This window comes from Mus musculus, chromosome X, assembly GCF_000001635.26.
Source record: "Mus musculus strain C57BL/6J chromosome X, GRCm38.p6 C57BL/6J".
Classification (NCBI taxonomy): domain Eukaryota; kingdom Metazoa; phylum Chordata; class Mammalia; order Rodentia; family Muridae; genus Mus; species Mus musculus.
Genome location: NC_000086.7, coordinates 159,557,808 through 159,574,548, shown reverse-complemented (window position 1 = coordinate 159,574,548; position 16,741 = coordinate 159,557,808). Strand labels below are relative to the sequence as shown.

General features: G+C 35.9%; 1 protein-coding gene across 9 annotated transcripts in view; it reads right to left on the bottom strand.

Moving 5' to 3' along the window:
- Bclaf3 (Bclaf1 and Thrap3 family member 3) overlaps positions 1–16,741 on the bottom strand; it is a 60,440-nt gene that overhangs the window by 18,533 nt on the left and 25,166 nt on the right. For 4 of the 9 annotated variants that reach the window (NM_001358940.1, NM_001033472.2, NM_001358941.1 and 1 more), the window contains exons 7-10: positions 16,151–16,214; positions 14,596–14,711; positions 8,007–8,121; positions 6,535–6,630 (exon numbers count right to left, since the gene is read on the bottom strand). In NM_001358940.1, coding sequence (NP_001345869.1) covers positions 6,535–6,630; positions 8,007–8,121; positions 14,596–14,711; positions 16,151–16,214 — 391 coding nt within the window. Of the gene's footprint in view, positions 1–6,534; positions 6,631–7,183; positions 8,122–14,595; positions 14,712–16,150; positions 16,215–16,741 lie in introns of all 9 variants that reach the window. The other 5 variants (XR_003953013.1, NR_152562.1, XM_017318534.2 and 2 more) reach the window with 3 other exon arrangements.

The window sequence follows — 16,741 nt, the reverse complement described above, 5'->3', positions numbered from 1 at the left end:
CACTGTCTCAAAAATCAAAGTCGATTAAGTTTTATTCTTCTACATGTTGATGTTTAAGTCTCCCAGATCCATTTGTTGGAAGATACTATTTTTCTACAGTATTTATTTCTAGTATCTTAATAAAAATTCAGGTAGCGTGAACTTATATCCAGGTCCTCTATCCCATTGATCTGTGTCTATTTTTTACAAGTATCATGCTCTTTTTATTACTATTTTCGGGCTCTGTAGTATAGCCTAAAATTACATATGTTGATACCTCCTGCACTATTCTTTTTGTTCAAAACTGTTTTAGTTATCCTTAGGTCTTTTGTGCCTCTAGATACATCTTAAGACTGTTTTTTCCATAGTTATGAAGAATGTCCCTAGAATCTGTAGACTGCTTTTGGAAGGACTGTCGATTTTCCAGTATTGAACATGATCCATGAGCATATCAACTCTTTCCATCCTCTAGTATCTTCCTCACTCTCTTCCTTCATTGTCTTAAAACATTCACAGTGAAGTCTTCTGTCTCCTTGGTTAAGTTTATTGTCAGGTATTTTTTGTGTGGCTGCTCTGAATTAGATTTACTGATTTCTTTTTTTAGTATGCTTGTAATTGGTATATAAGAAGACTACTAACTTTTGCATACTAATTTTACACTCTGCCACCACACTAAAGTGTTTTCTCAGTTCTGAGATTTATCCAGGGTCTCTAATCATATCATTTCAAGAAGGAATACTTTGACTTTTCTTAGTTGTATCCCTTTTATTTTCCTTTTCTTGTCTTATTGCTTTATCAGAGATTTCAAGCATAATCCAAAGTAGCAGTAAAGAGTGGCCACCCTCGCTTTGTTCTAATCTTAGTGGGAATGCTTTGAGTTTTTTCCATTTAGTATGATGCTGGCTAGGTTTGAGACATAATGCTTTTATCATGATTAAGTACATTCCTTCTATCTCTAATCTCTTCATTACTTATTTTTCTTTAGATTTATTTATGTTATGTTTGCCAGTATGTATATGCATTACATACATACAGTACACTCAGAGGCCAGAACAGAATCCTCTGTAACTGGAGCTATGGATGGCTGTAAACTACTAGGTGCTGGAAACCAAACAAGACCTCCTCTCCAAAAGGAAGGAGTGATCTTTGCTAAGCTATCTCTTCAGCAACACACACCCCCAATCCCCATGATTTTTACCATGAAGGGATTTTAGATTTTCCCTATGGCTATTCTAACATCTATGGAGATGATCATGTGATTTCTATCTTTGTATTCATTTATGCAATGAATTATATTTATTGAACTATCCCAGTATCCCTAGAATGAAGGCAACATGACCATGACAAGAACATTTTTGATTTAAGACAGAATTCAATATGCAAGTATTGAGAACTTTTACATCTATGTCCATCAGACAAATTGAGCCTTCTTTTTTTCCTTCCTTCCTCCCTTCATTGGTTGTTGTTGACTTTGTCCACTTTGGTATCAGCACAATATCGGCTTTATACAAAATTGCTTAGAAGCACATTGGTTCTTTTCTACTTTGTAAAATAATTTGAATGCACTGGTGGTAGGTTTTTTTGAAGGTCTAATAGAATTCTTCAATTAAATCACCTGGCACTGGAGATTTTTGCTTATGAGAAATTTTATTGTATCAATCTTATTGGTTTGTCACTTTAACTTATTTATTTCATCTTGGTCTAATTTTGGTAGGTTAGATGCATCTAGAAATTCATCCATTCCTTTTAATAGAATATAGGTTTTTAAGGTATATCCTTATAGCTTTTGTTTCATTGATAACTATTTTCATGTCTCACTTTTCATAACTAGTTTTATAAATTGGTGTTCTCTTCCTTTGAGTTAAATCTGGTTAAGGGTTTATCAATTCTATTTTTTCAAAAAACAAATTCTTTGTTTTACTGCTTCTTTGCATTTTTGTTTGGTTTTGTTTCATTACTTCCACCCTGATCTTAATTATTTCTTTTCTTCTACTTCTTTAATCAGTTTGCTCTGTTCCCCCGCCCCAAGGCCTTAAGCTGCATTATTTGTGATCTCTCAATTTTTTTGATGCAGGCACTTAGCCCTATACTATCTCTCACCCTGCACAAAAGTCAACTCCAATAGATTACAAATAAAAGACCTGGAACCCTGAATCTGCTCAATGAAAAAGTAAAGATTATACTTTAACATATAGCCATAAGGATTTTCAACATATAGGTATACAGGTCTTTCTAAATAGAACTCCAATAGCACAGGCAATACGGCCAACAACTGATAAGTAGAATCTCATGAGACTCTGTATAGCATGAGAAACCATTAACTGAATAAAGAGGCTGCACACAGAATGAGAGAAAATATCTCTCAGCTACATATGTGATAGAGGATTATTAACTAGAATGTATAAGGAGATTCAAAACTCTAAACTCCATGAAAGCAAACATCCCAAATGGGCTAAGGGACTAAACAGAGCGTTCTTAAAAGAACAAGCGGGAATGGCTAGAAAACACTTAAAAAATGGTCAACATACTTAGTCATCAATAAAATGTAATTTAAAACTATTTTAAGGACTGGAAAGATGGATTAGAGTTAAAAAGCACTGGCTATTCTTCCAGAAGACAAGGGTTTGATTCCCAGCATCCATACAACAGCTTACAACTGTCTATAACTCTAGTTCCAGGGAATTGGACACCACCTTCTGGCTTCCATAAGCACTGTATGTAAATGGTCTATTGACATACATGCAGCAAGTGTCTAGATACATAAAATTTTTAAAAACTGATATTTTTAAGACTTCACCTCACTCCACTGAGACAGGCCATCATCAAAGATACAAAAGACAACAAATACTAGTATGGTTGTAGTAGGTAAAGAGACCCACTAGTAGACAGGTAAATTGGTATATACACTTTAGAAATCACTCTGGAATTTTCTCAAAAAAATTAGAAACAGAAGAGAGGCCCCTTGGTCTTGCAAACTTTATATGCCCCAATACATGGGAACACCAGGGCCAAGAAGTGGGAGTGGGTGGGTAGGGGAGCAGGGTGCGGGGATAGGGAACTTTCGGGATAGCATTTCAAATGTATATAAAGAAAATATCTAATAATAAATAAATAAATAAATAAGAAACAGACTACCATATGACCTAGTCATACCACTCCAAAAAAAAAAAAAATCTCACTACAGAGGCATTTGCACCCCCATTATCATGGTGTGCAATGGAATACACAGGGAAATGGATGAAACTAGAAAAATATATTCAAGGTAAACCAGGGTCAGAAAGGCTAACAATCCATGATCTCTCTTCTGTGCAGATCCTGGCCTCAACTCTTTAGTTTTAGGTGTTTAACTTGGAATACCTGTGGAATCCGGGAAAACAGAGAGTAGACAGTGGGCAATGTTGCCTTAAGGGAATGGAGACAGCAGAATACAGGCAAAATTAAGAGTGGAGAGGGGGATACTAGGAATAAACTTCAAACAGGGAGGGGGTGAGAGTATGGAGAGTTGAGGTGACAGGGATGCTCATGAAAACGGAGGTATGAAAAAGTCACCTGAACACCTATTATGTGGTACCCCAATTGACACATATATATATAAAAGAATTTGAAGACAGATACTTCACAAGGCTAGACAATGCCAGCCTTAGATGTAATAGTTCTGTGTTGGCAGTGACAAGGTTCAAATGCTGGCCAGTGAACTTTTTGTACTTTTTTATTCCCTTTTGGAATAAGAAGTACTTAAAAAAATAAGAAGCATTTAACTAACTTTGATTTCACGGGAGTCTCATAGTTAAGAGACTAGATTTTCAAAGACAACTTGAAACTTTTACACTTAAAGGACTTTTAAACTTGAGTGTATTTTACATTGTGCTATTAACATGAGATCTTAAAGATAAGAAAGGAAAGATCGTAGTTTAATAGTGATTGATGTGTTTGTGTGAAGAGCTGACAAAAGGACAAATGTGTACTGGTGGTTTTTTGTCAACCTGGCACAGACTGAGGTCATCTGAAAGGATAAACCTTAGTTGAAAAACTATATCCATCAGATGGGAGTATGGTGAGTCAGTGGGAGTTTTCTTAATTAAAGTTTGATGTGGGAGGGTACATCTCCCTGTACAATGCCCTCCCTGGGCAGGTGGTCCTAGACTGTTTAAGAAAGCAAGCTCAGAAAGCTATGGAAAGCAAGCCAGTTAGTGACATTCCTCCTTTGTCTGTTTTGGTCCTGCCTCCAAGGTTCCTACTTTGGCTGCCCTTAATGACTGTAACCTGTAAACCTTTCCTCCAAAAGGTGATTTTGGTCAGTGCTTTTTCACAGCAACAGAAAAGCAAGTTAGGTAAGGGTCACTAAACAAAACACCTAGTGCCAGGTATGGGACACTCCCATAGTGGTTAAGGCTCCATCAGGAATGTTCCAGAGGTTCCAAAATAATACAGGGCTATTACCATTCATCTTGGTTGTCTATAGAAGTAGACAGATACAGAGAAAGCAAGTTGGAATTGAGCTGAATGCTTTCTGCTGGATAGTTTTCACAATGCTAGATGGTACTATATAGGCCTGGGGGAATAAGGCAATCATGAACTAGCACATCTACTAGTCAGCTACAGGTGGTAAAGATGACTTAAGGCCCTATCACACACTGTAGAACTACTGAAACTAACAGATTCTGGAAACAGGGGACGCATAATATCCAGCTGTTTTGCCACTGATGAACCTATCAAGTTCTAATGGACAGTTTCAAACCCCAGGACATACATACAAACCTAGTTAAACCCTGTGGAACACAGGACAAAATGTCATAAAGTAGGGAGAAGACAAGTAGGAGAAAAAGAGGACATGGTGACAGCAAAAGTAACCAGAATGTATTCTAACACATGTAAGAAGCTGTCAAAGAAAAAATTATCAATAAAAGAAAAAGAAGGTGGAAAACAGCTGAGGAAGACATCCAATGTCAACCTCTGGTCTGCACATGTATGTGCACATACATGCTTTATCTTCATGAATAAACACATACACATTTGGAAAGAAGATAAAAATAACTTGAAATGAATTCTTGACATTCATCATATTGAAAAAATAATCTTCCTATGTTCTAAATAGCTAACTTTATTTTTCTAATTCACAGTGACTATATAAGTGCCAGTGATGGGGAAAAGAGTAAAAATACCTACAATCAAGGTGTAAACTTTATTCCTGAGACTGAGAAGATGGGACTTGCCGCTCTTTCAGAGGAACCACGTTCAGCTCCTAGCATCTAAAGTGAGTTGCTCACAACTGCCTGCAACTTCAATTCCAGGTTATCCAAGACTCTTTTCTGGTCTCCATGGGTGCCCACACTGTTGAGGTTTGGGTTTTTTGTTTGTTTGTTTTTGTTTTGATTTTTGCTTGTATTGTAATGCTAAACACTGGCCCCCAAGGCATGGTTACCCTCCCCCCCAAGAGAATCTGCATGAGAATGTGCACTTACAAAAATGGTAAATGACGGTATGTAACCTCACCCCTCAAGTACCCTCCCCTACTGTTTAAAAAGAGAGGGTGACAGCCAATAGCTGGCGGAAAAGACATAGGCGAGGGTTAAGGCCCCAGGCTGAGGCCTGAGGTGAATGAGGAGGAAAGAGGCAGAGAGGAGGGAGGTGGAAAAAAGACGACACTGCCATGGGGTAGGTAGGTGGATCAGGAAAATATAGCCATGAGGGCTAGGGAATTGGAGCAGCCCAGATGGGACATGGTAAATTCTAACTCAACATTACTGATGGGAAAGTAGATTCTAATAGCATAGAGGGTAGTTACCTGCTCAGCTCTAGTGCTACTTAAAGCTTATAAATATAAAGGTTGTGTGTCTTTTATCAGAGAACTGAACGATAAAAGTTAGGATAGACGAAACTGATTAAGTATTCACTATAACACCGTACATATGTACATATACTCACAGATGCTTAAATAAAATAAAATTATTCCTGCCAGTTCCTTCATCTTTTCTTACCATGAAATAGCAAATATTAATTGTATGAATGATGAAAACTAGATTCTGTCCTATAGGAAGCATAAAAGGACTGTACATATTTATGGTTTTGATCTTGTCATTGTATGCTGGAGGTGGGAGGAATGTTTAGTTTTGTCAGACATACACAAATCTTATGTAAGCCTTTCCAAACAATTCTATAAACCTTCCTCATTCACTCTTCATACACTTGTGGCTAGTTGCATTTTCAAGCAACCGCCTAGAACAGTTTGAGAAGTGAGCCAGCCCACATGTTTATAGATGGAATCTACCTCTACTCTAAGTCTTAAATCCTTTGTAATTTCTAGAAGCAAGTGCATTACTATTTGAAAACAGGGTTCCACTAGTAAAAATGAAATTCAAAGTCAAATCCTGAAGAAACATGGCAGTATTAAACTGGTAACTATTAAATATAAATTCTAGAAGTATTTATAGAAACTAGAAACACTAGTTTATAACTTTTTAAAAGACTACAAAAATAACTTTTAATGTACTGACACAATTATTTCCAATATATAAGCCCATAGTCAGATATAAACAGAAAAACAACACTCAATACCTTAAAAGATCCTTTAGAGCCTCTTCTGTTCTGATGATTTTCCTCAACTCTAAATATCTTCTGATCAATGGCATCTTTTCTCTGCATAGTATAGTTCTGAACAGAAAGTATTATTATGGGTTAATATACCTTAAGGGTTACTTTATAAACTAGTCTCACCATTTAAGACATATTTTTGAAGATTAAGACCCCAAACCAGGGAGCATGGAGCTTACATACTTCTTCTCTCATATGACCCATGCTAGTTTGTGAGGGGCCCGTTTCATTCATGCCTGTGAGAAGTGTAAAAACAAACACTCTGTATAACACCATGGTTGACTTTTAGAAAGTGGACTATAAATCTAGCATTTACTCATGTATGTATCTTGGAAAGAAAGAAACCCATTGCCAGCAGGACTTGGTAAAGGGTTTCTACTGCCCAAAAAAACCCCACCAACTTTCCACACTGCCAGTAGGCATGTTAGCCCAACACATCGACTTTAATTGATCGAAGGTAATATTCTTACAATAGCTTGGGAAGGCCCAAAAAAAGAAAAAAAAATAGCTATATTAGCATTCTAACTACAGAGAACCCAAATCCTCTAGCAGAAACAATTAAGATGGTACCCATTCTCCAGTTTCCTATTTCTAAAACCAACAATCTTATTACCTTCTACTTAATCCATTTCTGTGGAGTCTGGCCAGAGGGAAGATTGTACTAGGCAGCTGCTGACATGGCTCCTAATTATCTCCATCAATGATCCTTCTCTTTGTGGGTATGATCTAGTAGCTTGCTTCTTGTAATAACCATATGGTTAAGTAATGGGATATTACTTCTAGCATAAGGTAACAAACTAACTTTGGCTTCCATCATTTAGTCATCACTTACAGAAGAGCTGCCGGCTGGCTATTATATCATGATCCATTCTATAAGCAAATCTTTAAAATAGAGCAATTAGTGGTTTGGTGGGCGGTTGGAACATGGAATAATTAAATATAAGGCATGAGAATGTTTACTGGGTAATGACAATATCCTACTCAGATATGGTGCCACATGCTTGTCATCTTAGCACATAGAAGGTGAAGGCAGGAGAGCTGCAAATTTGAGGCTAGCCTGGGATATATGGTGAGTTCCCCTGCTTAGCCTGAGCAACAAAGTGAAATCCTGTCTCAAGTCCAACAACTGGACTATGGTGATGACTCTAACACATCTTGGAGAATTACTAAAACTCACCAAATTATACACCTGAAATGAGTTAACTTTAGAGTATATAAATTATATCTTAATTAAGTTGTTACCAAAACAGCTTAAGAAAATCAGTACTATAATAAATTGAACTTCAACTAAATCAAGAGATGAGTTATATTATGTCATAAAAATCTTTAAGCCTCAATGCTCTTATAACACATAATGAAGTTACAAGCACTTTGAAAAGTATAGATATATTTATAAAGAATATACAAAAATGAAAAACTTGAAACTCCAATCTTACTATGTAAGGTTTCTGAATAAATTTTCTAAAATTTGATTTTATAAAATGTGGAGGCTTTTGAAATCCATCAGCACGAATAGTCTTCACCTTTGAAAAACTGGGAGACTGATGATTCCTAACAAAAGGAAAAAAGAATCTTGTTACTTTAATCAGTTAAAAAGCAAAGTCTTCAAACATACCGCACACCAGTAAAACCTCAATGCTCTGTCACTACGAAAATGATAAAGGATAGTCATTAAGACTGACATTTTCAACAAATATTATTTAACTAAGCTGGAAACTATCAGTAGAGAAAGCGATATTCCTTGTACTAGGGGGTCTCAATCTGAGGTTCAATGACAGGATTCCTGGCTGATACATGGAAGTTTTTCCCCCTCAAGTAAAAGCATCACTGCCTGCCCCCGCCCAATTCCTGAGATTCTACTTGGCAGAAGTATCTATCAGTGACTCCTGACCTATCTCATTTATAAGAGGGAAGGTAAAACATGGTCACCTCACTGGCAAAGTTATGGGCTCTGATACTGCAAAGGACAGGCTCCTAGCTCCTGACAATGACAGCAAGAGTCTCTGACAATTAGGTCTGCTGGCGAGGAACATCCTGGAAGGCTCATTTCTATAGGCCTTGGCAATTCTTTCCTTGTCATATCTCCCCACAATGCAATTAAGACCTCTTCTAGTCTTTTGTAGGCCCTGTTCCATAGTGAGCCAACTGCTATGCTTCAGCCCTTCCCAGGTATTTTGTACGGGATAAAATCCATATTGCTGATGGTTTCCCGTGTCCTTCTTGCCCTAGCTCTTTATTTTATGGCTTTACTACCTGTTTTCTCCCAATATCCCCAAACACATACATTGAACCTTAGATAGTTAACTGCGTACATATAGTTCCCAGCACATACCATGATCTTTCCTGATTCCACAACTTTGTACCTGCAATTCCTCCTGTGGTCATTTCCTTCCATTTAGATTAACTTCAAAGTTCGGCTCCATTTGTACCTTGTCCAAAAATTTTCCTAAACTTATCTGAATAGATAGCCCTACTGTGACATATACAGCATTTAGAAGTCCTAAGCCCTATGTCTATTTGTAACTACTACTTATACCTCTGTGTTTTAATGGAATATGTTTTGAATTCCACTGTAGTTGCCTTATTTGTGGCCCCAAAACCTGATACAGACTGAGAGTTCAGCGTTTATAAAATGTTCAAAAACCTACTGCCCCATCAAAATGTTTTGTGATGTGATATTAAGTCAAAACAGCAAGGTACAACTGTAATACTATGCATTGAAGATAATTTCAGTACTTAAAAGTACACATAGATGCCTATAAAAAAGATAAAGTAAAAAATAGATTAAATATTAAAAGCGATCATTTCTATCTAGCAAAATTACAAATGTCTTATGTTTTTAAAATTTGCTTTGCAAAACACATCTAATAAAGGAATACAGGTTAAGCGTCTCTAATATGAAAATCTGAAATGTGACATGTTCCAAAATCTAAAGTCTTCTAAGCACAAATATAAAGAAAAATTCTTAAAAAAAATAAAGAAAAATTCTACACCTGATCATACAAGTCAGTCAAAACAGATACACTTAAATATTTTATAAAATTTCCTTCTGTGTATGAATAAGATAAATGAATTTCACGTTTAGTTCTGGGGCCGGCCCATCCTCCCAATAGCTCATTATATCTATGCAAGCATTCCAAATAATCTAAAATCTGAGTTAACTCTGGTCACAAAAATTCCCAGTAACGCTCAGCCTGTAGTATCTACAATACATAAAAAACTCTTAACATGTTATTATATTTTATTTATTATATGGAGCCAAAGCACAAATATAAAATTCAGGAGAAAATATGCTGGAGTCAGGATTTTCCTTCTAGCATGTGGGTCCCAGGAATTCAACTCAGGCTGTCAGGTTTGGTGCAAGTGCCTTTACCCACTGAACCAGCTCACTGGCCTAAATAGTAAAATCAATATTATCTAGATGTGGCGCCTCAGGCCTCATACTAAGCACTTCAGAGTCAAACGTAAACAGATTTCTTCAGTTTGGTGAGTTCTAGGCCAGTCAAGGCTATATAATGGAACCCTGTCTCAAAACAAAAACAAAACTCCCAAATTCTCATACCTTAGCAGTAAAAACATTAACTTGATTATAAAATGAAAAAAGGATTTGAACAAAAATTTATCCACATAAAACACACAGACATATATATATAGCCAATAAGCATATGAAAAAAATGTTCATCTTTAGTCATTAGGGAAATACAAATCAAAACCACAATGTAATGTTATCTTATACTCAGTAGAATAAAAAGGCTACAATAAAAAAAAAGTCACACTCCTTGTTCCTAATAACACCACTTATAAAAAGCAAAAGGTGGAAAACTCACAAACATCCACATAAAACCAGGTAAAAACAATGTAGTCTATCCAGCCTCAAAGCTCTTTTTCAGGAAATAAACACTGACATATGGCACAACATGGATGAAATTAAAACCATTATTAAAGTGAAATAGGCCATACAATGAAAACAGTGGCTTTTTTCTGTAACTCTTACAGTCCCTGTGGCCATGCTAATCCTTTTAAAATTCAAAGATTATGACTTTTCTTTGGTTAGAACCTCAAATGTTCCTAATTCTACTCACTGTAAAATTGTTTTCATATCCTTCATGATTTGGCCTCATCTACAAACTTTTCTCCTTTTGTATATGTTATGTACTCTTGCCTGTCTACATCTAGGTATAGACACACATGTGCCACAGGGCACATATGAAAGTCAGATGACAACTTAGGATGTCATTCTTCACTTTCCCCCTTGTTAAAAACCAGGTCTCTTGTTTGTCCACTGCTATGTCTGTCAGGCTAGTCCACAAGCCTCCAGTTGTTATATTGTCTAGGCTAGTCCATAGCCTCCAGTTGTTAGATTGTCTCTGCCTTCCAATCTCCAAAAAGGACTATAACAGGATTATTCTGGGGACCTAATCTAGTACAGGCTTGTTCAGCAAGCGCTCTGCCCACTGAGCCATCTCCCCTTTATACCACTGGGATACCCACTAGATCTAATTATAGTCCTTAGAAGTTCAAGAAGAAAACATGTTTCTGCTTAAGATCTTTGCAGTTGGTTCGCTGTACTGTATATACGCTCAGATAATGTAGTTGGCTGACTCCTTCAGTGAATTCACATGCCCACTAAAATCGTAAAACCCTATCACACAAGTCACTCTTCCTGCTGAATTTCCACTTCTACCTTAGTTTTTAACCATTACTACACCAACATTTTCTTTCTCCTACCATTAAATCCTAAGTGCTAAGACGTCAAGAGCTTTGTGTAGTTTTTCACTGTATCTCCAATGCATAGAACTGCAGCTTTACAAAAAGAAAATAAACACATACTTATCTGTTATATATGAAAAGAACTCTATGAAGTTCAACTTCGTTTGGTATAAGAAAAACTATCTTTTCCCTAAATTCCCTACTGATAAATTTTTGGTAGTTTAATGTCCTTTTTAAGGTCACTGATAAAATTTTTAAGCTTTTAAATTATACACAGCCCATATATATATATAAAACACATTTCAATTATATTGTAGGGGACTTAGTAACACTGGTTAGAAGAAAGAATAGTCTTTGTAAACAGCATAAGACTTGGGAGAAATCAAGGTAAGATCCTGATCGCAATGAGGAGCTAATAGAGAACTGCCTTAGACATTGGATGGAATGCCTAAGAATTAAGCTTGCTGGCAAAGATCCCAAAACAAAAAGGAATAGTAACCCAAATAGAAATGCATTATAGCTAAAGTATCATCTGCCCCATCTGCGGCTCTGTAAAGTCGTCACACATTCAACAAATATGGACTGAATTCAAGATACTGGAATATAGCACTGAGCAAACACAGATAGCCTTCAAATAACTTACATTTTAATGGCAATCCCATAAAAGGAAATCACTAAATCCTATGATTTGTGACATTATGCTTTATCTGAATTTCTCTAGAAACTACATGCTGAAATTTACTTATGTAAAAACGAGATCAATTTGGCAAACTTCATTTCTAAGATAAAAGGGTAAACTTTAATAAGGAAATTGAACTGAGTCAAAGATGGAACAGTTCTACATCGTTTAAAATTTCTAAATTTCATTTTTATTTAAAGAGTGTATATTTGCATAGATGTGCAAATGTGTGGATGTCCCTGTCAAGATGAACAGGTGAAAGTCAGAGAACTGCATGTGAGATTCAGCTCTCTTCTTCCAGATAGGTTCCACAAAATGAACTCAAGTTCAAGTTGTCAGGCTTGACAGCAGGCACCTTTACCCACTGAGCTATCTCCCCAGCCCTGGTATCATTTTAAAAAACAAAAAGCAAAAACAACAACAACAACAAAAAAAAAAAACAGAAAGAACCCCACAGGTGTTGGTAAAGATATGGACCTGAACCTCTCACACATTGCTGATAGGATAAAATGATGTAGTCATGTTGGAAAACAGTTTGGCAATAACCACCTATCTCATCAATTCTACATTAAGTATATACTTAATAAAAATGAAGATATGACCACACAAAAACTTGCACACAAATGTTCACAGCACTATTTATTCACAATAACCAAAAAGTGGAAACAACCAAAAGTCCATCAACTGATAAATGGATAAACAATATATGACACATCCATACAGTGGAGCATTATTTAGTCATAAAAGAAATCCTCGATTTCTAGCATGAATAAGCTTTTAATACATGCTACGTAAAATAAGAAATCCCGTCACAAAAAGCCAAACATTGTATTATTGCATTTATATAAAGTGTCAAAAACAGGCAATCCATAGAAACAAAATGTATAACAGTGGTTGCCAGGGAAGGGAAAAAGAAAAATGGGGGGGGGGTCACAGCTGGGTACACTGTTTTCTTCTGGAGTGACTAAATATTTTTGGGATAAGTGGTTCTTATACAACTCTGTGAATATAGTAAAAACAACTCAATTGCTTACTTACAAAGTGTGAATTTGATGGCAAAGAATACTGAAAAAGGTTTAAAATTCTCATGTTTCATGCTGTAATACCATCCTCAAAGCTAGCATTCCTAAACTTAATGCTAACCAGCTCTACTATACTTAATCCTGATCAGCAGTATGATGTAAGCAGTCCTATTTCACAGATGAGGAAACAGGCTAGGTAACCTACCCCAAGTCATCCACATAGCTAGGATTCTTAGAGCTGGGCATCAAACCCAAGTAGTGTGCCAGCATTCAAGATCTATCATCTCAAAGGGCAAGGATCTGCCCTGGGACATTTACAGTTATCATTGTAAATATTGAAAAAAATCCTGTTTCTTGGTATACTGTGTTTCAAAAGCTTTCTCAACTAAGAAAAACATATTAGACATCTTGTCACTGAACACAGTGACACCATGTGTTAAGCATATAATATTAGGAAATTGGTGACTTTTACCCAGGAAAAGACAAAAATTTTGCATTTTCCAATTGTTTTATATGCAAAACACAACTTCACTATCTTTTAATCAATCCCAAACCTACTGTCAAAATAAATTCCAGTTAAAACAAGCTCCATGTATTTTGGGTAAGGTTAATCAAGTTTGGAGTTGACTTAAAATTATCTAGTCAAATACTTAAAATGTTTTAAAAAGTTGATACTAAAGGTTATAGAAGAACAATTAGCACTATCCCTTCCTATTCATAGTCCTGTTTCTGAGGGACACAAAGAACCCTTGCCCAAACTAGACAGTCTGTCTCATTCAGTTATTCCCCATAATCCTTTGGGGTCACACAATCGTCATAGGTCCTACTAGTTCTTAGAACTAGAGGTAGACTAGGGTCAATCTAGATGACTAAAGACCCCTGGAAAGAGTTATGAGGTTGAATTTAACAATGATATGACAATGATATCTTTATAACTTCTGCTAAGATGCCAGTGACTTAAGAGTATAGCTGCCCCTGTATAATAAGATGGTCTTATCACTATACTATGGAGAAAATTCTAAAGATTCGTAAAATTTATTGACAGTTTGTAAATGGGCAGAGTCAATGAGATCCAAATTGAGGTCTCCCTCCGCTGTTTCTTTTCTGTTTTTTGTCTTGTCTTGTTTTTGAGACAGGGTCTCACTACACAGATCTACCTGCCTCTCCCTCTACAGTACTAGGATTAAAGGTGTGTGCCACCATACCTTCCACTTGTTCTACTGCAACTGTCTACTTCATAGACCCAAGAATTCCCAAAGAGAACTGTACTGACATCAAAAAATGTTGTACTCCTAAGTCAGAATCTAAGGGTCTAAACCTATTCGTTTCAAACTGCTGGATTCAAATAGCCCATAAGGGTTGCTGGTCATAGCTCCTGCTAATAGTCAAACAGTTGGATATTCTTCACTTCTAGAATTAAAAGACCTCAAATATTCACCCACTCCATTTTTAATGTGTAGAACAAGCTTCCTGTAATGACCACTGAATAACTGAAACATTTTAAAAACACACAAAACAGATCGAACAATCGGGCAAAAATTAAGCACAAAAAATGTAAAAGCTCCTAAAACCAAAAGCTCCCAGATAGCAGGATGTTTTTCATTTACTGATTACCTCTCTGTAGGACTAGCCATGTGAAAAATATTCTCATCTTCATTCTGTAATCGCTCTTTTCTCCTTCTCTCAATGTCATGTCGTAGATCATTTGGTTCTATTACTTTGACCAGAGTCTGAGGAATTTTGACAGAAGACAAATTATTCACATTATTGTTAGTAGCACAAAGACAATTTCTAAAAAGAAACTTAAAGTCCTTAATTATTTTATACCCATGCAGCTAATGGTAGTATAAACTGATAAAAGTATTTTGAGACACAACTGAAGTTCTATTTTGTTTGTTTTTGGAGACAGGGTTTTTCTATGTGTAGCTTTGGCTACCCTGGCCATAACTATGTAGACCAGGCTAGTCTTGAACCACAGAAATTTGTCAGCTTCTGCCTCCCAACTATAGGGTTAAGGGTGTGGGCCACCATGGTTCAGAATCAGAAAAGCTCTTATACTAATCCAAGAATCCTACTTCCAAGATTTTATCCCAAAAAGTTGCCTCTTTAAAAATACTGAAAATAACAAAAAATGAAACAACTTAAATGTGAAAATAATTTAAGGGGAAAAAAGAATGATGCAGGATGTTATGGCAAATAAGTCAAACAAAACTATACAGCCATAAAAATTAATAAATTATGAAGTCAATATAGAAAAACATTTACTAAAAATTTTAAAACTTAAAAACATCAATTATAAAGGACCATGGGGAGAATTTAGAACTTTTACATAAAAGAAATGCTATGGATTATTGGTATACTGAATTGCATCTGAAAGACTGTTAAAATGTACCATGCCAAACTGGGATTATGAATTTTTTTAAGTCTTCAAATTTCCTGGAGATCAACTATAACTAGAAATGTTACAAAAGCATTATTCAATAAACTAAGCTACCTATATTTATCGAATCTTTATTTCATAAATAAAAATTATTTATATAGTCTATCAGAAATAAATTAAAATCTCTTCACTACAGAAAAATTCTCAAAGGAAAAATTAATGATACATTTAGAAGTTGACATGCTTTTAAAGACTTGTTTTCTAACCTGATCAGTCATAGAAGTCTTTCTAGTCAGGAAAGAAATAGAGAGTGGGAGGGGAAGTATTGGGTAGAAAACATATATAATGATAATGAAAAAAATTTAGTATTAGCTTCATTATTTTGCTAGTTTTTATTCCACAGAATCTTTCCTAAATTCTACAGCAAACAGATAGGCAGCACCAAATGCCACAGTTCCTTTGCATTGCTTCCACATACAATTAAAAGTATATCCCACATGCCAGATTTGCAAAATGGCTGGCTATCAACCATATTTTCTATAAGCTTTACTCTGAGAAGTTTGGGGATGAGTATTCAATGTAATTTTAAATCAACTTTTCAAAGTTGTTATGCTTACTAACCATGCCTCCCAAAGAAAAAGTTTGTCCTTTTCAGCATCTCACTCCATCCTGGACTGCCATCAGTCACTTGGAGAACTTTTTCAATTTATATTCCTGAATGTCATCCTTTCTTTATAGACCTTTAACTCCTTTCCCACTACTATAGCAATAATAATTGTACTCACTTACCTTATCTGGTTCATATACCATCGTATATTTATTCTGAAAATCATCCAAAGACATATCTATTCGCCTAAAATAATAAAGGCACATAATTAAATAATTATGCTAATTGTGTTATACACTGATTCTTTTACTACAGGATAGAATTAGAAATAAACCAGTAGGTCTTAGAAAAAGCCAAAACAACCTGCTGTCAGGTAGCTTTTCATTTCTTTTGTCTTTTAAGATAGGGTCTTTCTAATGTAGCCCTGGCTGTTTTGAAACTCACTCCCTTAAATTCAGGTATCTGCCTGCCTGTTTCCCAAGTGCTGGGACTAATGCCGTGTGCCACCACGCCATGATAGGCTTTCACCTACATGGCAGTCTACTAAGCCATACATACCCTATGGGTGTATTGTAGGGAAGTCTTGGTGGTTCTCCAATCACTAGTGTGACCTCAAACTCAATTTTGGTGATGGATAAAATTATAACATTGATTCATCTCAGTACTGCATACAGGGTGCACCCTCTGCTCAGACAAGTACCGACAGAAGGCATGCATGTTTTCATCAGACCTCAGAACAATCATTTGTGACCACTTAAAGTAAGCCCTGATTT